At 49.8% G+C, this 23,380-nt stretch overlaps 1 protein-coding gene across 2 annotated transcripts in view; it reads left to right on the top strand.

Annotated features, from left to right (window-relative positions):
• The window catches only part of SLC35F3 (solute carrier family 35 member F3), a 236,937-nt gene that overhangs the window by 202,719 nt on the left and 10,838 nt on the right, over positions 1–23,380 (top strand). For both annotated transcript variants that reach the window (XM_084756622.1, XM_084756623.1), the window contains 2 exons: positions 18,823–19,042; positions 23,085–23,210. In XM_084756622.1, coding sequence (XP_084612748.1) covers positions 18,823–19,042; positions 23,085–23,210 — 346 coding nt within the window. The remainder of the gene's footprint in view (positions 1–18,822; positions 19,043–23,084; positions 23,211–23,380) is intronic.

Here is a 23,380-nt window from a genome sequence, read left to right as displayed (position 1 = left end):
AGTGCAAACTAGCGCCTCAAACCCCATTCCAGAGGGATCTGTGGAGATCCTGCAATGTTGGTGCTTCCAAAGACAGACAGCTGGCTTCCAGAGCCCTGTAGAGGGCAAGAATTCTTGAAAAAAAAAAAAAAAAAGCAGGGTCCAGCTAACGACTGCAGGCCTAGATGGCCAGTCATCAAGGCTGCTATTCACAGCTGGCTACAGGCAGGTGCTCTGCAGTAGAAATGGCTGTTGGTGGTAAAAATCGTGGTGCCCATGCCTGCCCAGGTCGCCCTCAGCAACAACAAGGAGTTCTTCATAATTATGAGCCACAGGCTCGGCAGCCACAAACCCTGCTTCGAGCTAATTTGCTGCACATCAGGAACTGTGGGGAAAATGTCTAATCAAACGCTGATGATCGTGTGTGCTGTATGCACTTATGTACATGGGTGCACACACAAAGGTCAAAGGGGCATTGGTGCTCTATTGGATTACTCTGCCTTACACTCAGTCCCTCTCTCCGATCCTGAAGCGAGGCTAACAGCCAGCAAGTTGCAGCTATTCCCCTGTCTCTACCCTCTCCTCCCAGTGCTGGGCTTACAGCTGTGCAGCCACACCCAGCTTTTCGAGTGGGTCCTGGCATCCAAACTTGGATTCCCATGCTAGTGTTGAACTCTTTCTTCCCAGGCCATCTCCTCGCCCACAATATTAACTTTTTAATCAGTTATATAATTTCTGTTTTACAGATGACAAAACTGAGGTCTGTGCCAGGAAAATTCGCTCTCCCCAAGATCACAGGGTTAGGAAATTGGGAAGGGGAGAATTCAGATCTTGCCCCCCCTCCCCCTCCCCCTAACCCCCTTCCCCCCACTCCCCCCACCCCTGAGGCCTTGCATCTGACTCTATGGACAAGACAACTGCTGGATGCAGAGAACAAACCCACCATGGCCTGAAGGAAGCTGCTTTAAAGGCTTAGCCTTACTGATGGCCTGAGGGACCAGCATTTGGGATAAGGCCCCTGTGCATCTCTGGAGACATGTCTTTGTCCATGATGTTAAGTGCCTAAAACAACAGCCCCTAATCCAGCACTCAGGAGGCAGAGGCAGGCGGATCTCTGTGAGTTCGAGGCCAGCCTGGTCTACAAAGTGAGTCCAGGACAGCCAAGGCTACACAGACAAACTCTGTCTCGGAACACAAACAAACAAGCAAACAAAAAAGCTAGAAGCCCTTCCCACACATCTGCATATGCAGTGGCTGGGAGTGTCACAGCAATTAGCAAGGAAACCAGGCTCTGATACCCCTTTCCACACTAGTGTTCCAGTTTTGGACATGTGTACAGACCTTTCTGCTGATGCAAATGCTCCCTGTGTGGTAAAGCCCTGGGCTCTGCTCCTCCGCTCTGTTCTGTTGACTGGAACCCATTCTGGGTTCAGTGCTTTCCTGGGTGCTGGGGCTTGAGAGGACTGGGATTTAGGTAGGCCCTGCTTCCAGACGGAGGATCTGGCCATCTGGAAGGGATAGCCATGTAAATAGTCATCAATCTGTGTGGAGACAAAGAGAGTGAAGCACCTGTGAGTGTCAAAGATAAAAGGAGACCAGCAGCAGTGGTCAGTCCAGAAAGGAGGCGGACAGGCTAGGATGCAGTTTATCAGGAAAAGAGCCTGTGGGCCTCGATGGGGGGGGCACTAGACAGAAACAATACAGTGAAAACGTGGACATCTAAACTTGCAGATGAGCTCCATGAGGATGTGAGGGAGATCGCCAGTATGAGAGGAAAGGAAAGGGAGGCCAGAGGAGCCTCGTCAGAGAGGAGCCTTCAGAGAACTCTCCCAAGCAGAATGCCCCGAGGAGTCTCCTCAGGGCCAGTCTCTAGAACAAAGGGGAAAGAAAACTTGATATCTGTATTGTTTTGTGGAGGGGAATGACAGCAGAAATTCTACATTGTGTGGTTTCGTTCTGTTGATGTTGTTCGCTTCAGGTGTTGTGGCAATGTGTGGGTGGTGTGGCCTGCCTTCTGGGACTCTGAGAACTGGGAAGGTATCCCAGTCCTGAGGTGGGACAGTGTCCCAAGGGTATCCTGAGGCACAGCTAGCGCAAGAACCTCACATCTCTGAGAGGAGGAGTCCTCTCATTCGCCAACTGTTCCAACTCTCAGGGGAGGGTGGCCCCAAACACTCCCTCCTCCCCCTCCTCCTCTTCCTCCTTTCCTCCTCCTCCTCTCCTCTTCCTCCTCCTCCTCTTCTTCTTCTTCTTCTTCTTCTTCTTCTTCTTCTCTTTCCTCTAACAAAAGAGTCACAGCAGGCAGTAAATCTCTTTAGAGACTTATTGATGGGAATAATCCAGGAGTGGTTGCCTCTGCTCCTGGGAGAAGACAGCAGGGAACTGGGCAGACACAGCCTTTATATAGGGGTTCTTAGGGGGCAGAGCTTTTTGGGGTGTGGATTGGTGGATTTCAAGCCTGGGCTGTGAGACACTCAGGGATTGGTGGGTTTTGTCCAGACTTCTCATCCCAAATTAGCATAATCTGTGATGAGACCTACTGAGGGGCTGGAGATGGCAGTTACAGAGGAGGGGGCGGAGCAGCTGGGCTGCTGGAGCTTTCTCAGGCAGAAGTCTGGCCAGTTTTCTACCTTGAGGGGTAATGAACTTTACAATATATTCAAAATTTACAAAGAGTCTATTGTGAAGGTTGAAGCAAGAAAGGTTTTCGTTATCATTGTGGACAGCTCCCATGGAGGCTGCAACAGGCTTTCTGAGGCAGGAAAAGTGTCCGGTTTTCATAGAGCAGTCTGCTAAGGCAGGAATCATCACCATGGACAGCTCCCATGGAGGGGACAGGAAGAGCAGGCTGAGGCAGGACTCGCCAACATGGACAGCTCCTGCTGAGGCGCTGACAGGAGCTGCTACCATTTTGTCTCCTATCTCTCCAAGCCCCAGGGTGGGATGGAGGGGTTGACTGCCCTGAGGAGCTGAGGAAGACTGGCAGCAAACCACTCTAAATCTTAGTGGCCCACTGCTCAAGGGCTACGTAGCTCTTGGGGGTGGTGATAGTGTTAGACACTCTGGGCCAGAGAAAGCAGGCAGTGGGCTCCCCACAGCTTAAGGAAGGAATCCTGTCACAGGAAGGTTGGGGGAGGTTGGTAGTATTAGGCACAGAGAAATCCCTAAATGAATGTGTCTCTCTAAATGAGTGTGCCTCTCGGTGGTAGCAGTGGCTCTGGCAGTGGTGGCAATGGCCTCAGTGGCATGGTGGCTTCAGTGGCAGTGGTGGCCTCCGTGGCAGTAGTAGCCTCAGTGGCAGTGGTGGCATCAGTGGCAGTGGTGGCTTCTGTGGCAGTGGTGGCAGCCTGGCCTCAGCAGCAACAGCCATGCCCCAAGTGTGGGTGGTGGTGACAGCTACAGCTGCTAGCTGTGCTGCTCCATAGACAGAATCCCTACCAGTTCAGTGCAGTGTATGTGGCAAAGAACAGGGGGGACTCGCATTATGAAGTGAGAGTTGTCAAGTCACAACACCAACTGTTCCTGAGCTTTGTCCCAGAAAGAGCTTCAGGAAGACTTGGCCTGCTTCAGGCTGGGGCACTGTTCTATCAAAGTAGCTGGCTCACCCTGTGACTGCACTTAGGGTCACAACCTATGTCCCGAGTGAAGTCTGGACCCCATTCTCCATGAGCCAATAAAAATGAGCCAAATTAATAACAGAAGGCAGAAAAAGAAGATGCATTTAATATGGCCACATTTGGAGAGGACGAAGAGACACAGCCTACCCAAGGCCATCTTTGGACTCCTGAAACGAGGTCAGAGTTTAAATAGAGGGCAAAGGACACACACAACCCATTGTCTAGGCCTTGCCCCCATTTCTAGGCCCCTGCCCACCACTGTCTAGGCCCACCCCATTGTCTAGGCCCACCCCATTGTCTAGGCCCCGTCCCCATTGTGTAGGCATCAGTCTCATCCTGTAAGGTGATGTGACAATTTGCTAGGACTGTGTGAAATTTCTGGAAGACAAGTTTCCCTCAGGCTGGGATCTTTTCCTTCTTCAGCGTGGTATCCCTGAGGCGGTTCCCATGTCTGTGGGGGTCTATTGTCTCGATGGTCTGACAGATTGAGTCGCAAACATCTCTTGCGAGTCTCTTCATTTCTGCTGGTCCAGTTACCAACCTACCATTCTGGAGAAGTCCAAGCTCTGACTTGGGATGAAGATGCTGGGGCCAGTGTGTTATGAAAATGCATCCTAATTCAGCCCTCGCCACCTTGGGAAACCTCAGCTGATTCACTGAGATGGAAGTCGCTAAAAAGGAGGCAGGATACAGAAAACCCAGCAGCAGCTCTCATTGTCTGTATTCTGCTGCACAAGAGTGGGGCGAGTGTCCCTCTGTGTGGCAGAGATGGGCTTTGTGGAGGCAGATGGGGACGCTCTCCCAAGCCACCTGCTTCATATCAGAAGTAACAGCTGTCACCACAGCTCAGCGCCAGCCTCTATGGGGGAGAAACCTGTCTCGCAGGAGAGGCTCCGATGGTCTTTCTGCTTTAGAAAAGCCCCTGTGCCCCGCATCACTGGATCAGATTGACGACTGCAGGGTGAGGCTCCTCAGGTGTCCATCCTGGGTGCTAGAATTAGTCCCAAGAATGGGCACAGTGACACCGGGCATGGAGAGGCTGGCTCTGTACCATAGTGCAGCTCCTCCTGATTAGGAGGAGAAACAGGCTCTCAAGGTCTGTCAGAAATGTGTGGCAGGTTCAATTAGTTCATGGAAGAGGAAGCCAAGGCCAATTATGCTTCAGAAGTGAGCTTTATTTGGAGCTAGCGCCTTGCAACTGTGGGGATCTGTGATCAGTCTTTCACATAGGAGAGAGCACTGTGGACAATGGGGTGCCATCTTAGAGACATGGCAGGGCCTTGAAGTGACAGGCTTCCTGTTAAAATCTGGAAGGATTCAAATGAGACAGACAGACAGACAGACAGAGCGCTGCCATATACAGTATGATGAGCAGCATGAAAAGGGGAGCGGTGTGAGCGCACACGCCAGCCAGAGCGTCTGCCGTCTAACGCTGCAGGAGGCCCATTCAGACAGCGTGCTCGTGACGGCGTTTACGCAAGCGGAAGTCGTGGACAGCGCTGTCTTTGACACATTGCTCTTCTCTTCTGGTGTGCAACGTCATCCCACCTAGACCTAGAAGGATGACCTGAAGGCCATGTCAACCACGCTCAAGAGCAGGGCATATCCCCTGGCCCTACCAGACCCTTCGGTGTCTGGTGGAGTCTCTCACATTTATCTCAACAGCCTTATAGATAAGGCCAGAACATTTTTTAGAGAGGAACCTTGGGGCCGTAAGTTCCTTATGGCCTGCAAATGTCCTGAACTCATGTTTGTATTTGTTGGGGTGTTTGCTTACTCACATTTTGGTGGACAAACAATAAGTAAAATGTAGTGGGAAGGAACTTGAACAGACCTTCTTTAAAACAAACAAACAAACCCAGAAAATCTGTAGATCTATGAGAGGGTTTCCGTTCGTGACAGCTACTGTCCTCCACCTTTTTCCCATTTCCGTGTATATAAGATGTGCACATGTGTGTGTGCACATGTATGTGTGCATGTTTTCATGTATGTGGGCACAGCAGTATGGCCATGAATGTGGAGGTCCTTGGTTGATGTCAGCAATAGTCACTGATTGCTCTTCCGCCTTGTTCACTGAGGCAGGGTCTCTCAATCAAATCCAGGACTCACCCATATGGCTGATCTTGCTTGCCAGCTTTCTCTGGAGATCCCTTGTCTCTGCAGATAGGCTACCATGTTCACCTGACATTTCACATGGGCACTGGAGATCCAAACCATGGTCCCCTGCTCATGTGCAAGTGCTTTAACCGCTGAGCTGCCTCCCCAGCCCTGGTTGTTCTCGACTGACAACTTGATAGGATCTAGGCTCAAGAAAGAAGCCTCCGAGCCCGTCAGTAGGGCTACTGGAAGGGTTAACTGAAGACAGGGCACCCTGCAAAGTGAGCAATAGCTTCAGATGTGTGTAAAAACAGGCTGCTCTTGCCTGCATGCCTTTGCCTCTTGTGAGGGCATCTGTCCTGTTGCCACCACCACAGCCACTGCTGTCCTTTGCTAATGTGGGAACCTGGTTTCTTCCTCCCTCCAGCATGGACTGAGGAGCAGTGGCTCTCCAGGTACTCACGGGTCTCCCGTGCCGGATTTGGATTGCTGAGGCATCCATCCTTGTGTGTTGAGCAGCTGCCAGCTTCTTAGCTTCTCCAATATGAGGCAGCCATTGTTGAACCCCTGGCCTATACCATGCAAGACAATCTAACAAGTCCCTTTGCAATATACACTCATCCTATCAATTCTGCCCCTCGAGAGAACCTTACCTGGGCCACAACCTGACTAATCATTGCAGAATTGCAAACCAAAGCCACAAAGAGGGGATTGGTAAGACAGCTCAGAGGTTAAGATCACTTGCTACACTTGCAGAAGACCGGGGGTCAGTTCCCAGCACCCACCTGGCAGCTCACAACCACCTGTAACTCCCATGCTAGATCCAGTGCCACCTTCTGGCCTCCAAGGGTACTGCATGCATGTGGTGCACACACGTACACACATAACAAACACTCACACACATAAACCAAAAATTGTAAATATCTTCAGCTGGCTGTAATGGTACACAGTTTAATCCCAGGGGATCTCTGTGAGTTTGGGGGGTCACCTTGTCCATGTAGTGAGTTCCAGACCTGCCAGGGCTACCTAGGGAAACCCTGCAAAGAAATAAACAAACCAAAAAAATCTCAAAAATGAAACAAAACTAAAAACCAAGGAGCTATAATATTGTACCAACAGCACAGCTATTGAAAGAAAGCAAAAGACAGCAAATGGTGGTGTTATTTTACACACAGTTGGTAGGAATATAAATTAATACAGCCACTATGGAAAACATTCCTGGGTGTAGATCCAAGGGAACTGAAACCCGTATGTTGAAGACACAGCCGCATCCTTGTCGCCTGCAGCACTTTTCATGACGGGCCAGACACAGAAGGAACTCATTATCCTTGAAGGACACTGTGCTAAGTGAAATGAGCTAATCACAGGAGAACAAGCAGTGCATGGTCCTAGTTATGGAGAAAAACTAACATAGACTTACAGATGCAGACTATGGAATGGCGGTTTCCAGGAGCTGGCAGATGTAGGATATAAGGACAGAGGAGAAAAGTTAGCCCAAAAATACAAGGCCTAGAGTCTGTCCGATGAGCAGCACAGCACAGTACAGTCAGCAGTGCTGCCTTGTAAAGTAGTTATGTCCTGTTAAATTGTGTGTGCAGTAGGTATCTCCATGGGAGCATGTGTATCTGTGTATACCATGTATAGGCAGGGCTCACACTCTCGCCACCACTCCAACCTGTGCTTTATCCCCTGCCCAGACCACGCCCCTACCGCCTCCAAGCCCCAAAATGTTGGCTACTTAAACAGAGGGGACAGGTCTATGGCAACCAAACTAACACCCCTTCTGAGAAGAATTATGCACGTTGGAAAACAGATGTTTCCACAAAAGTTATTTGAGGGCACCAAAGAAAATGTCCAGCAGGGACTTGAACACCAAGACCCCAGGCTGGAGGGAAGCGCCGAGCAGGCCTCACATCTACTGTTTCCTCTTGCAGAGTTTCCCTGTTCACAGAGCGGATCGGCTGAGCCGAACAGAACGCATTAGCCAAGACCATGTGACACACATTGAGACCAGAAGACAAACCCAGAAATTCACTGATGTCGCCATGGCCATGGGTCAAGACCCATTAAAAGATCCCAGCGGGAAAGAGCCCACCTGAACCCAACTTCTGCTCGAAGTGACCTCACAGGCACAGCCTGGGGCCCGAGTCACGGATAGCCGGGGTCAGACATAGGACCAAGCAGAAAAGCTCCACCAAGCCTTTACTTTGGTAGTCTCAAGTTCCTGGGGGAAAAACTGGACTTCAGATCCATCAAGCAGAAGAGATGTTGGTAAGAAACCGTTGCTTTCATTAGCTCCACTGACAGGGCTGTGAGCTAAGAGTAAACTAGATCACAGAGGGAGAGATGCACGTGAGCTGGTTAAAGTGGCACCTTCCGGCCAAAATAACAAACAAATGAAGGAATAACCCAATCTGAATTCTAAGAAAGTAGCATCATCTACAGATGTATGGTTTTCATAATTAGTTTTTATTCATTTATATTTATACCTTTGAAAGAAACACAGGACCTGATGATCAAATAACAAGCCGAGATAAAACAGGGCTTAGAAGCAGAGCCAGCGATGCCTTCTTTGGAGCTTTGGAGCTGCCTCACGAAGACTACAGAATGACCTTTACTAATTTGCTTCTGTGAATACACACAGATATGAAGAATTTCACCAGAGAACTGATGTCTTTGGAAAATAATCAAAGGCTGTGCTAGAAGTGAAAAGCATAATGACAAAAAAAGTAAGGCCTGTAGGTGGGCTTGACAGCAGGTTAGACACAGCAAAAATTAGGACTCATAAGCTGGAAATTAAGGCACTAGAAAGGAATCCAGCTGACCCATAGATGAGGACAGACACAGTACAAAGAAGCAGGAGATACCCAGAGCGAACTGGTGTGTGTCACCACCATCCCTGGTTTGCTGTCCTAGAACCCCGGGAAGGGAAGACAGGAGAGACTATGCTGGCCAAGAAGTGCCCAGAGCTGATGGAAGACGACACCAAGCCAGGACTTTATAGACCCCCCACTGTGGGGCACTGTGGCACACACACCAAAGCAAAGAGCGTACAAAATGCTAAAGAGAAGCCACAGGAAATGGTACATAGCCATTAAAAAAAAGAAAAGAAGAGAAAAGAAAAAGGACTTGTAAGAGACTTTTCAACAGAGAGACCGGAAGCTGGAAGACAATGCAATGCTAAACTCAGAGGGCAGAAAGTGTATGTGATCCTGGAGTTCTAAGTAAATCCCCAGTGAAACAGGCCTCTAAGAAAAGAAGGCAGGATGGAGAGATGGCTCAGTGATTAAGAGCACGTGCTGCTCTTCTCAGGACCAGAGCTGAGTTCCAGCGCCCGTGGCTGTCGGCTCAGAACCACCTGTAGTTTCAGCTCCAGAGGATCCAACGCCCTCTTTTGGCTGCCACAGACACCTGCACTCATATGCATACACACACACACACACACACACACACACACACACACACACACACACACACACATAAAAACAATGAAGTAAATGTTTGAAGTGGGAGAAGACAAAATAATGTTGTTTTCAGAAAGGCTGGTCCACTCGAGGAGAGATACAGAGACTTCCGGAAGAAAGATTGGCCCCACATGGAGGACCAACAGCTTGGGAACGTGTGGCCAAGTGTAATGGGCACTGGCATCTTAAGCAGCGGTGATTACTTGTCTCAAGCGTAAGAATGTGTAGAATAAAAGTGATTGCCAAAAGTGAGTAGACCAACGCTCAATGAGGAAGCGTTAGGTAGTAGGAGTTCTGTGACGTGCTCTAATTGCCCAAGAGTGAGAAGATCATTATTTAAAATATTTCATACAGTGGACAGCAGAGCAGTCTCCAAAAGGAAGGACATTCCAGCAAAGCCCATCACATGATTGAACCTTGAAAATACGTGTGAAATAAAATAGGCTACAATAGCCCAGCTCAGAGACAGGTGTAGCATCACGGCTTTCTAGGCCAGGAGAGGGTGAGTGCATTCTCCCTTCGTGGGTTCAGAGTTCTGTTCCACAAATGCAAACGTCCTAGGCGTCAACTGCACCAAAACGTGAGCACACTTAACACTGTGAAACTATATCATGCCGAAATGATTAGGAGGGTAAAGTTCACGCTGTATTTTACCAAAGTTTAAACATTTTTAAGAAAAGGAGGGTGGATGCAGAGTCTTATGTGGACAACACACAGTATGAGAACTGCGTAGAAAAATTAAATACCCGGCAGTTGCATGAACACAGTTGTATACACGTTTGGTAACTGTGACTTGTATTTCTTTTCTTTTTTTTTTTTTTTTCATAAAATTCCCCCTGATGTTGCACTTAGGGATCTCAAAAGTTCAGCAGATTCACTTTATGGGTCCTGGGAGTGACGAGTGCCAGGCGGTGCCGTTAGCTTGTGGTGGTAACGGAGACGCAATGCTGCTGCAGGGAACCGGTCATGCCGTGGGAAATGTGACTTTCCCGGACCTCTCGAGGTGCCTGGAAAACTGTAGAAGGTGATGGAGCACTCTGTCTGCTTGTCTGGAAGTCACTTAATCTTCCTGGACTGCAGCGTGTTTGGTTGCAGATGGTAGATTATATTAGGCTCCAGGGGTGGCCCAAGTGAGAGGGACAGGGACATGGACCAAGATTGTGGCCATGGGAATAAGACATTTAGGAGCAGTAATCTTCAGAGCTTAATGACAAATTTGATGTGAGGAAAGAAAGAGAAAAGGTAAGCGTGAATCCGAAGAGGTTAGTAGCCTGGATAGAAACCTGAGACGTGGTGCCACCTAGAGTGAGGATTGCAAAGGGAGGTGTTGGCTTATCTAGAAGTCTGAATTTAAGGTGGTCAGGATGCCCAAACACACCAGACCAAAGAGACCAGCTGGGCTCTGGCCCCACAGAACAGGTAAAACCGTTCACTGTCTGTTCAGAGAGGAAGTTGAGGCTCTAGAGAGGAGTGTGAAGGAATACCTCCGAGTAGAGAGAGACAAGAGGCTGTGCAGGTGGAGAGACACTGTCTCCAAAGGGCCGAAAGCATACATGACTAGAACTGGAAATATAGGGGGCCGGTCCTGTAGAGTGAGCTGAGTTGGGGGCCCGAGAAGGCATCCCGGGAGGAACAGACTGTGGTAGCAGAGGCTTCCAAGCACCCAGCAGTGTCTGTTGGAATCAGCAATATAAAGGTTAGGGATGGTTGCTCTCAGGGTCTGGTGAGTAGAGGGGCTGGTACATAACATACTGGGTGGAAGCAGCCAGACAGTGACAGAGGAGAGCTCAGATCTACAGGGAGGAGACGCGGCTAAGGGCCATGCCTGCTTCTCTGTGGGCGTCTCAGCGCGGAGAGGCATAGATGCACTGAAATTGGAACGCAAAGAAGGAGAGAGGATTATGGGAAATCACTGAAGAGCAACACAGGCTGTGGGGCTCCCTTTACATCCATGTCCCCTTGTGCCTGAGCAGGTCCTTCAGTCCCTCTGGGTCAGTGTGCAGCCAGGCCCCTCCCCCACTCCAGTCTCTCTCTGACCTCAGAGTGCCTGGTGTCAGCTCCCACCACGGAGACCTGACCTCTCTCTTGTGTGTTGTTAGCTAAAGTTTATTTTCTTTTTTTATTTAATAATTTATTTTATTTAATATTTTTATTATGTTTCTTTTTTTAAATATGCATTTATATTATTACACATGGGTAAAATAAACTACATACAGCAGGAGGAACCGTGAGATAATCAGGAATTATATAAATGTGCATGCATAGGATTTAGCTATTTCTATTTGGCAAACTTGAAGTAAACATCTTTCCTATCTTGTTGGGTCTAAATTTCTGAGTGGAGATTAGTATCTATCATATCTCATCTCTATTAACTTAAAACATCTATCTTGATCTAAAAACATCTTAATCCCTAACCTATTAAGCTTAATTGAGAGACTAAACTATCTGGTCTTCAACCCCATCAGAGATTTGAAAAGGAATAAAACATAAATATTTGAATGAACCCGGAGTGCAGGTTAGCAGCTTCTAAAACAAACAAACAAACAAACAAAATGGCTGAGACAGTTTGCTGCCTGAAGTCACCCAACACTCTCTATAATGTTGTAGCATCATCTTCAGCCTTCTGGCCCAATATATCTCACAGACATATTTGCGAGGCAGGAGCTATTGAGGACTTGCTTTCCCTGTCTTGGCAGAGTTTGGCCGTCAGCTCTGCCTGCATCCATGCTTGCCTGTTTTTAGCCAGAATTCTGTCTGTGGCAGAAATGACATTTTCCCCAGTGGCTGGTTTGCCACATCTGAAGCCATCTCCATAAGGAGGTTCTTTGATGCTCATCATCCTTTTTCTTTGAGGTAGGCTGGGTGTTGCCAGGAGTTAACTGGTCTTGTTGTCAAAGGATCTTTAGAATAACAAAAACATCTTTAAATGCCATATCCCATAGGTCTCTGAGGTTTTTGAAGACCTTATTTAACTATTAATTTTTATTTTCAGTGAGTGCATTTTCATACTTTTGCAAATGAAAAGAGTAGAGAAGGAAATGGTGCAACAGCACGTCCTGTTCTTGCTTACTCCAACCCCCCCCCCACCGCACCCCGCCCCTCCCCTGCCTCCCCCGCCCCCACCTCTCCCTGGCACTTGGTTAAACAGGCTGAGTGAAGTTCTTTGAGCCTGGCTTCCGTGCTTCCACATCCCGCTTCCCTTAGTCCCATTCCCTCCAAGATAATGGTTTCCAATATGGGGCTAAGTGTTTATTACCCTGAGCACGCTAAGGTCGTCTACTGACTGCATGCCTTCACAAACAGCCCCTCGTTTCTCCTACAGAAATGTTTGCCTTAAAAACAAACACAAACCAACAAAAGCCCTGATTTGTCTTGATATTCACTTGCCTGTTGCTATCTTTCCAACAGCATCTCAGAAACAAACGGTGATTTTTCCATAGTCTTACTTGATTAGAAAGACTGCCCAAGGCCTCCCTCCCAGCGGGGCCTCCCACAAGCAGATGCTAACCACTCTTCTACCTGCTGCTGCTGCTGCCGCCACCACCACTGCCACTGCCACTGCCACTGCCGCTGCTGCCTGCTGCTGCTCCTACCTGCCTCCCCTACCTTCTGCTGCTGCTGCCCCTGCCTGCCTGCCTGCTGCTGCTGCTGCCACCACCACCACTGCCACTGCCACTGCCACTGCTGCTGCTGCCTGCTGCCTGCTGCCTGCTGCCTGCTGCTCCTGCTGCTGCTCCTACCTGCCTCCCCTACCTTCTGCTGCTGCTGCCCCTGCCTGCCTGCCTGCCTGCTGCTGCTGCTGCTGCTGCTGTTACTGCCCTGCCTGCTGCTGCTGCCCCTGTCCCTCCCTGCTGCCTCCTGCTGCTGCCACCTCCACTTGCCACTGCTGTTGCCTGCTGCCCGACTGCTGCCGCTGCCCCTGTTATAGCCGCTGCTTCCTCAGTTTACCCTTGCTGTTGGTGCCATGTCTTCTCTATAGGGACTTGGGAGGTAAAGTTGTCAAGTACTGTGTTGTGAAAAACGTCTTTATTCTGTCTTCACATTGAGTTTGTGGCTGGCTACATGGTTCCTCCGTATTTAAAGCCTCCAACTGTCGAGCCTCTGGTTTTGTTGTTGAGATGCCTTGTCCTACTATGCTTTCCTGTCCCATGACCTATTTTTCCCCCATTTGTTTGTTTTCTTGCGATGGGTTCTCACTTTGTAACCCACGCAGACCTCACACTCACCAGCCTCTTGTCTCTGTCCCTCAAGTGCTATCATATCAGTGTGCCCACCATGCCGAGCTTTCTCTTGGGAAGTCTAAAATTATGTCTTTATGCCCTGACTCCAGAAATGTGTGTCTTGTAGTTCTGAGCTGTTGCTGGAGCTTGGCGGGCTGCCGTGCTGTGGAGCCATGTCTGTCTCCTCTGGGTCTCAGGGGCTTCCTTGTCTACTTCTTGTTATTTCATTTTGCTGTTCCTTCTTTAGTTTAATACCAGGATTTCTGATTTATGTCTTGTTTTTATTTCCCTCATTGTATGGAAGATTATTTATATTCCAATCCTTCTATTTACTTTTAAATTTGTCTGTCTTCTATTTAACTTCCAAGATTACTTTCTTTTTTCCACAACCATGTGTTCATGTTTCATAGGGACACTTTAGTTTCTTATGTGCTCACCCACCTCGGTGAATCATTCGAGGCTCAGTCAAGAATCTGTGTCTTTTGTGGCGCCTCTTTCAGTCAGCCCACCTCTCTTCGCTGGGCAGGATTTCCTCAGTTCTTTATACTGTGCTAATGGGCTGCCTAACGTGTCATTGTATTTAGACTTGCAGTGCTTCCCACTGAAGGGTCAGTCTTATCTCTCCAACTGTACTACATGAGTGACCTGGGACTACTCTTGAAGATTAAAAATAAAATAAATAATATTACACTTTTGATAGGAGAGTTGAAACTCAAGATAATTATCCATAAAATAAAATCAAGAGGACAAAAGATAAAAATAGATTTTTTGAAAAACCAGGAATCTCCAATATTAAATTAAAAGGAGCCCAAGAAAGAGACACGGAAGATATGCTGAAAAAAATTACAGAAGAAATGAAAGTTTCTTAATTTAGAATGAAAGGCTTGTTAAGTTTAAGGAGTTTGCTCTGGGAGCTGTGGGGTGAGCTTGAGGGAGAGCTGGAGAAGCACCTGCTGCTCCTGCCGGGGTCAGAGTTCAGCTCTCACCACCCACGTCAGGAAACTCAGAGCTGCTTGTAGCTGCAGCTCTAGAGGATTCAGTGCCCTCTTCTGACCTATGTGTGCATCACGTGCATGTGTGTGTGTGCGCGCGCGCACACACACACACACACACACAAGCGCACACGCACCCACACACAAGCGCACATGCACGCACACACACACATACACGCATGCAAACACACACATTTAATTTTGCTTTTCTTTTAAAAAGTTACCCTTTTGGGGCCTTGGAAGTATAAGAATGCTCCTTGAGTGCTCACCTAATCGAATCAAATGTCCACCTTGATGCCCCCACTGTTATCCCAGGTGGGCCTCCTTTGGAGTATCAAGTACAGGAATCCCTGACAGGAGTTTAATCATCTGTTCTGGGTCACACACACACCATTGTATTGCTTATATTTCATTGGTTCATGAAATACTGAGCTGAACTCAGTGGTTGACACACCCACAGCAGTTGGCACAGCCAGGGCCTTTACACAGGTGTGTGTCGATGATGGTGACGAGCCTCTGACTCGGCTAGTGGGACATGAAGGGACTTGGGTGCACTGGAGAGCAGCCTGACGTCCTCTGGCCTTCCTCTGGAACAGAGCATCAGTGAGTGGGAGGGACGAAGGATGGCCATGACCATCAAAAGAGCACTCACTGTAAACCAAAAGGAGTCTGTGGCAGAAGGGGACCTCTGCCCCACCCCCAGCTCTCCTGGGTCCCCTAGCAGCCAAAGGCATGCACAGGTGAGCAGCCCAGCATGTATTAGTGCTCAGTCCTTGGTCTTATACCTGCGTGAGGCTCACCAGCCCGGCAGCAGCCAGCCTCCTTGGTCTCATGAAAACCATGGTTCCTGAGCTGATTGGTCCTTTTCTGGCCATGAGTTCTGTGTCCATGCTTGCTTCATAGGCCCATGGGCCCGGATCCCTTGTATATCTACTTCCTGTGTTAGAGATCTACTCAGCCTCCACTTCTCAGCGGCTTGGGAAGTCAGTCTTGAACCATGCTTCCATGTCTATACCCTTCTTCCTTCCATCCTTCCGTCCTTCCTTCTTTCCTTCCTTCCTTCCATCCTTTCTTCCTTCCTTCTTTCCTTCCTTCCTTCTTTCCTTCCTTCCTTCACTTTTCCACTACTGTCAGGCTTTGAAGAAGCCAAACAGATTTGTAGAGAGGATGTCAGCTGTTCAGCTGGCTTTGGATGGCCTGTGCCACAGCATGAATCATGCTTTATAACAGCCAGACCAGCGGGGTGTGGAGACCTTCTAGCAGCCTGCTTTAGTTACTTCCTGGCTGCATTGACCGTGCTGTCTGACAGGGACATCTTCCTTGCTGTGTTGACTGCACTTATCTGACAGGGACATCTCGGCCCACTGTTGCAGAAGGTCTCAGTGCATCATGGTGAGCAGGCATGGCAGAACCTGAGACTCTCATCTTGATGGATCAGGAAGCAGAGAGTGAGGCAGGAACCAGGGGCTGGGTGTGGCTTTCAAAGGCCCACCCATGTGACCAGCCAGTCCTACCTCCTCAGGGCTCCTCAGCCTCCCCAGATATCACTACTGAAAGCAGACCTGCGAGGGACCTTTGAGATTTGCTGTAACACATGCCAGTCTCTTACAGAGTACAGGAAATAAGTCGGTAGTCACATCAGGACAAAACCTGTGACACTGCTGGCATACTCACAGAAGTGTGTGACAACGGGCACGACAGACATGAAGGAAGTTGTCATCCTTCCTGCAGGGGCTCATGGGAGTTTGAGAAAACACCACAGACAGTGCAGCTGAAATGCTGTCAGAACATCTCACAGCAAACGCCAGCCCCTGAGGTAGAGGGGCAATGTGCAGCCATCCCACTAGAGTGGAAGTCATGCCTTTGACCAATTTACAGGACCTGTTTGGGAACGGGAACATCCTTCCTGGTCCTGGCTCGTTGAGAAGCCATGGGGCTCCCAGGCTTAGGTGGCAAAACTGTCATCCCCTTCAAACAGGAAGTGCTGTTCTATCCTTCCCACTGAAGGAGAGATAAACATGTTTTTCCGTTTAGATGACAGGTGGGGGATGAGAAAAAGACTTGTGAGAGAGCAGGTGATGTTTATCCCCTTAGAAGTTGAACCACCATGTGGGGGAGATCGGTTGTTAATCAGCTGAAAAACATCCTTGAACAACACATTCCGAGAGGAGGTATAAATATGAGCCAAAAACAGGAGGTGGGGCCTTTGGAGACTTGGGGTAGTTTTGGCTGTTCATCGCTTCACTTCGAGACACTCCTAGAGAGAACTGCTCAAGGGAAAGCTTTGGGGCTCTGGGCTCTGGCTGAAGTTCCAAGTTCTGCTTGCTCCAGGTTCCAGCAGAAGAAATCCTGCTGGTTACACCAGGAGAATTGTTCCTCGGAGTTGATATCCTTACGATTTCATTATTGTATTTTTTAATCTCCTTTTCCTATTGTTTAGGTTAGTCAGGTTATAAGTGAGGTATTCTCAGTTGCTAAGTTTACAATAAAATATATTTACTAAGAAAATTGAGCCTACATCCCACCTTGTAGACCCCCGGTCCCCTCTCTAGTAATTTTTCTGTTTCTTCCACGACTCCCTCATACTTGACTAATTTTAGATCAGTCAGTAGAACAAATAACAAAATTAAGTTCAAAATATTGCCGCATCCCCTTTGGCTCCTGGTTTTAATTTTCTCTTGTATTTTAATACCATGTGACCCCAGGCACACTACTCTAGTGTAGTGTGGTATTTGGCTAGCGATGTCTTTTCTTCAGCTCTGTGAGGATTATTAATAAGGCCTGAATCTACTTCTAAGTCACATGTCAGCTGCCACTGAGCTACGTCACATCTGTAAGCCTGGACAGGGGCTTCTGGGGAGAGCACCTGCTCCGCCATTCTTCTCCTCACCGGAATCTTCTGGTTCTGTATCCGCAGCCATCCAAGGCTGGGCACCCCCTCCCCACAGGCTCTGTCGCCGCCCCCAGGCCTCTACCCCTCCATTGCTTCTTCCACTGACTCTGAAAGGCAGGCTTTGCTCTTCTTAAACATTTTAAAAAGAGCAATGATCTCTCCTTGGGAACCTAAAATGGTCTGAAAGGCCCCGTCTGATAAGATCCTGACCTCCTCCTGGGTGCGCCTGCCTCTTCTGTTCTGGGGAGGCTTAGCGAAAGGGAGACACAAGCTTCCACAGGGTAGAATAAAGTAGGGAGAAGATGTGCAGGTTGTTCAGACAGTTTGTGTCACAGCCAGAATGCAGTAATGTGCTCAAAAACTTCCCACCCTGGGGCTGGAGAGATGGCTCAGTAGTCACGAGCATTTGCTGCATCTGCAAAGGACCCAAGTTCAGTTCCTAGCAACCATAGAACGCAGCTCACAGCTGCCTGTAACCCCGGCTTCTCGGGATCTGACACCCTTTTCTGGACTCCATGGGCGTATGCCCACATGTGTGCAAAAATCCACACAGAGGCACGCACACATACACACAGTCAAGCAAATCTTTTGTAAGTGCATATCCCTGCCTGACCACAAAGGCAAGCTTTCCACTCTCATTCACCACCTCTCCCATTGTGAATAAGTAAATTAATTAATCAGTTAATTAATTAACTAATAGTCTAGCCCACATAGGTTTTTCTATCCTTTAGACATTGTGCTACGACATTGTCACCCACAGTGTTCACACTTGAAACCCACACGACCAAGCTGCAGAATGCATCTTAGTGTTTCAGTAAGTTTACAATTCTATGTTGAGCCATGGGTCATGCATGGGTCATGGGTCAGATGCCCCTGGCAGTGACTTTCTTCTTCCACTTGGAAGCTACAGAGCTACCGCTCAGTTGGCCACTGTGGACTTAGGTCAGATAATCCCAGCACACCTGCCATGAGACCCATCAGCTCCAAACTACTTGGAGGAAGCAAAAGGGACAAGCAGCCTGTGATATCAGGTTACTGGGCGAGTAACAGGTCACAGCCACCTCTCACCCCAGCTCCAGGGGGTCTAACATCCTCTCATGACCTGCACACCAAGCATACAAGAGACATACACATACACATCAAATAATGACAAAAATAATAGTAAGAGACCCTGTCCTCTCTTACGCCTTCTGTCTCTGCTCTTCTTTTGAGGCGGGATCGCATGTGGCCCAGGTTGGCTTTAAACTCTCTGTGTAGTTGAAGGTGACCCTTGAATTTCTGATCCTCCCGCCTCTCCACCTCCCAAATGCTGGAATTGCGGGCTCATGCCTGTAGGCCTGGTTTCCGAAGTGCTGGGGACGGAGCCCAGGGCTTCTTGAATGCTAGGCAAGCACTCCAGTGACTGGACCACATCCCCAGCCCTGTTATATTTTCTTTCACTTATTAGTGTACATGGTAGAGGACCAGCCGTGGTCTGTGCGAACCCAGGATGCTAACATGGCCTCTCTCTCTCTCTCTCTCTCTCTCTCTCTCTCTCTCTCTCTCTCTCTCCCGGTTTAGGGAGTGCTGCCGATTTTTTGGAGACAACGGCTTGACCTTGAAAGTGTTCTTTACCAAGGCAGCACCCTTCGGTGTTCTTTGGACTCTCACGAACTACCTGTACCTACATGCAATAAAGAAGATAAATGCTACCGACGCCTCCGCTCTCTTTTGCTGCAACAAGGCCTTTGTGTTCTTGCTGTCGTGGATCGTGCTCAGGGACAGATTCATGGGAGTGCGGGTAAGTTCTGTTACCTGTCTTCCTGCCTCTCTCAGTCATGACAACAAGAACCTGCGCCGTTGGCCGGCTTGCCTCCTCGTGCTAGACTGCAAGCATCCGCTGCAGCCTTCTGTCTCTCAGCAGCACTCCGTTCTTGATGTGGCTTGCAGACCTTCTTGCTTGCTGGCCGTGCTAGACAGGCGTCCGTGAGAGCACCTCTCATCCCTAGCATGCGTGTGAGCATTTCCTGAAGTTTGCGCCAAGCAGCCACAGCAGGGAGTCAGCCAGAGAGCGGTGATGTCCTGTCACTGCTCTCTTCCTGCCCCACGGCAATGCAACCTTCCAATCTGCATCACTCGGCATGGCCGTGCCCACGTTATTCTGACTCTCGGGTTGGGATGCCTCTGAAATCCAGAGGAGTCCTTGGGTGTGCATGCATGGGAGGGGTGTGTGGCCTTACCTGGACAGTGTGGCCAGAAACAAAAGTGCTAAGTTAGAGCTGGGGAATGGTACAGGCAAGGGTTGGGGGGGGGGGCGGGACGGACATTTCACTTCAAACTACAGATCGAGGGCAAATACTATGACATTCCTTGTGTGGCCTGGAATGTTCCAGGGGGGAGTCATGGTAAACTTGAAGCTAGCCATGTTTCCTAATAGCTATGTGGAGCATGGTAAATGCGCTGTCAAAATCCAGTGAGAACGCGGATAGACCCAGGGAGAGGAAATAGGTGCCGCTGTCTATCAAGAACGGAATCCTGGTGGCTTCCGGCCTGCTCCCTCTGGTGGCCAGGGACTCCCTCTACTGTTCATGCCCTTGTCACATAGTAGGACAGAACACTGGTCACTGGCGCACAGCTAAGAATTTCCTCCTTCCCCCTGCATGCTCAGGACTAGCGCAGGGTAGCTCCACTGGAGCTAACCACGCTGGCAGCCATCAGAAGGCAGGTTCCAGGTCCTCTGTTTCTGTCCTTGCTTCATTGTCCTGGAACAGTGACATCACCTTAAGGCTGGGCTTACGCCCACCTGAGTTATACAAACAGCAGTGGGGACATGAGTCAACTGCTGGTTCATATTTTTAGCCTACAGCAGCCAGGGGGAGTTTGTTTTGAGGCTCAGTGTTAATTTTGGAATAAAAACTCACGCCCCGGGCTGCCACCCAGAAAAGCCTTCAGCAAATTAGGATCTAACGAATCTCGGGAAGGACTGCAGGTGCTTTACCCAGACTCGGGTGCGCCGGCGACACTGACCCCTGGTTACGCCTTTCCGAGCTTTACGTAGGGGTCAAAGAACCAAGAGACTCTGTAGCACTTTGGGGCGTGATGCAGATATGCCAAACACATTTTTGCTATGTTGAAGAGACTCTTCAAGGTCAACCAGAGAAGACAAGAATGGTCTGGGGTTGAGAGATGGGGGTGTGGACAAACGAACTTCTCAGCCGACTCACAGAACAAAAGGGTGGTTGAGATTTGTGACCACTGTCTGTGGATAGATAGGAAGCTTCCCAGCACAGCCTGCAAGTGTCAGCCTCTGACTAAAGTGCTCTCTGCTGCACATGGCAGCTTTGTGCAGAGGCTTTCAGAACTCAGTGGGTGATGCAGGGAGAGGCCATGGGGCCGGCACGGGTGACCGGATGCTGTGATACGCAGACACGCGCAGGCGCGCTCTCCGTTAGAACTGAAGGACTTCCCAGTGCAGAGCTCAGGCAGCTCATGGGGTCTGTGGGACCTAACCATAGACAGTTGGAGAAATAAGCCCACGGTCATGGCTAACTGCAGAAATCGCTCAATATTCAGGTAGTCAGGGGCAGGCAGCAACTTCCACTGGGGACTTTCCAAAGACTTAAGAACTAATACAGTTTCCAGCCTGGGGCTGAGGGAGTTAATGCCAGCTTCATAGGCTTGAAGGACATGACCAAGGCTCCTCTCTGTGTGGGGGGGGGGAGGGGGAAGGAGGGGGAGGAGGGTACAGGGAGGAGGGGGAGGGACAGCAGCAAACTGTGATTACAACAGTTGCTGCAGTCACCCAGTTACAACTTCTTGGGGAATGGGAAGGGGCACCTGCAGTTTTAGCTGAAATGGACAGGTCCAAAAATAAGTAAATGTGTCTCTAGAACACCATGGAGACCCTGGTAACTCTTGGTGTTAGCAGGCAGGCTGCTGCCAAGCTTTTTAAACACCGCTCAAACTGTCCTTGTCTCTACTCCAAGCATTTTCATGTGTGCCCTGTGGGTCCGTGAGCAGAATACCAGTGTCTGAATCTCAGCTTGCCCAATCTTTAAAGTGGACAGAGAAGAGAGGTCACTATCCAGTGCCCTCCATCAGAAACTTATACACAGAACTTGTGAATCTACAGGACAACTTTGACAGAGTCTGAGGAGGGTTCACTGTAGCACAGAAAATAGGCAAAGGAATGCTTTCACACTAAAAACAAAACAACACCCACCCCCACCTACACCCGTGTCTTAGTGTGTGGAGCATGTGGCTCTTCCACATCACACTCCATGGACTCACAGGCAGGGGGTGGGGAGGGAAGGCCTGGCCTCTGAGCTTCTGACTGAAGGGTCCTGAGAGTGAGGTGGGAAGATGTCCATACACTTCTGCCTGACAACTCACCTTCCAAAGGGACCGCTGAAGCTCAGAGAACAGGCACCCCATAGCGAGGTCCCTAGAGCTCAGGACCAGTGCTAGGACCCCCAAGAAGTCACTGTCTTGGTTGTGCCCCTCACGCTGAGACAAAACACATGACAAATGCAACTTACGGAGGAAGGGTTTGCTCTGGCTCGCAGTTTTAGGGGACACAGTCCACCACGTGGGAAAGGCGCAGAGTCAGGATGGCAAGGCAGCTGCTCACACTGCAGCCAGGAAGCCAGGAGATACGAATGCTGGTGCTCGGCTCCCTTTCTCCCCTTTTATTCCATCCAGGACCCCCAGCCCACGGGATGGTGCCACCACACTCGGAGTGGGTCACCCTACCTTCACTAGCCCAATCTCCCTCACAGGCAGGTCCAATGTTCCCACGAGGAGCCTAGCTCCCACCCAACTGACAATCACACCCTGGAAATCACACCCAGCTGACAATCACACCCAGCTGACAATCACACCCAGCTGACAATCACACCCTGGAAATCACACCCAGCTGACAATCACACCCAGCTGACAATCACACCCTGGAAATCACACTTGCCCAGATTTGCTGTCAGACAGACCTGGAGAAGCTGCCAGCTGCCTTAACCTCTTCCAGCCTTAAGTCTTTATGTCTCTAAAAGGGGGTGACTGACAACTCCCTGTTTTAAGGCTAAGTGAGAAGGCACTTAGGAAACATTTAGCTTGCATCACCCCTCCCCCACCCAGCTTAGCTGTTGGATGTGCCACTTAGGTCAGTGTTGAGGGATGTTCCCCTCCCCTTATTCCCTGGGGCTCTGGGGGCTCTGTGGCTGCCTCTGCTGGGACCCTGCACTTATTCTGGATACCAGAGCACGTCCTCCTCCAAGAGTCCACATAACAACCTGCAAGTGCTAAAACACCACAGAGGGGAGACCCAGCTAAGGAGAAGGGACAGGGCCCTTCCAGGCCAGGATGTGGTCTGCAGCCCTGGATGGACAGTGGTGTGGCCAGGCCCTGCTGCTAGTGTGTCAGATGAGGACAAGCTCTGCTGCCCCCACTGTGCCATCCCGGCTGATGAGGGAAAACACCAAATCCAGGCCCTATGAGATAATACTGGAAAGAGATCTCAGTAGTTTCCAGGTGGTGACCAGGTACTGTTCCTCAGACCTTGCCACGAGTGAGCAACCTGTCACCAGAATAAGATCCCCAGTCTGTCACGGCTCAGTGACCAGCCCTGCTGCAGCCAGAGACAAAGCCTCACCAGCACCCTCGCTACCCCTGCCTCAGGATTTGTGTTATGCCAAGCTTGGAAAGGCGTCAGTCAATTCTGCCCCTTCTCCCCACGAGTCCTGGGATGCAACACCACTTTCCTCCACCTGGAAGAGCCCCGTGAGTAGAACATTCTAGCACCTCCCTCCCAATCCTGACACTGTTTCTCTCCACCCCGCCTCCCCCTGCAGATTGTAGCCGCCATCCTCGCCATCGCAGGCATTGTCATGATGACTTACGCAGATGGCTTCCACAGTCACTCCGTCATCGGCATAGCCCTGGTGGTGGGCTCCGCCTCTATGTCAGCCCTCTACAAGGTAGGCACAGTGGACCTACTTTCCCAGCAGGCTCTGGGGCAGCCAAGCTCTGGGCTGGGGCTCAGAGACTGTCACTCTGGACCTTCTGGGTGGGGTCTGGGCTTCTAAGAAGAGCAGATATTTTTTCATTATGCACTGAGAGGCAGACAGCACCAGGCCAGGGCCCAGGC

Source organism: Acomys minous (genome assembly GCF_964271855.1).
Source record: "Acomys minous genome assembly, chromosome: 14".
Taxonomy (NCBI): domain Eukaryota; kingdom Metazoa; phylum Chordata; class Mammalia; order Rodentia; family Muridae; genus Acomys; species Acomys minous.
The sequence above is the reverse complement of the archived record's forward strand: the minus strand, read 5'-3'. Positions and strand labels throughout refer to the sequence as shown.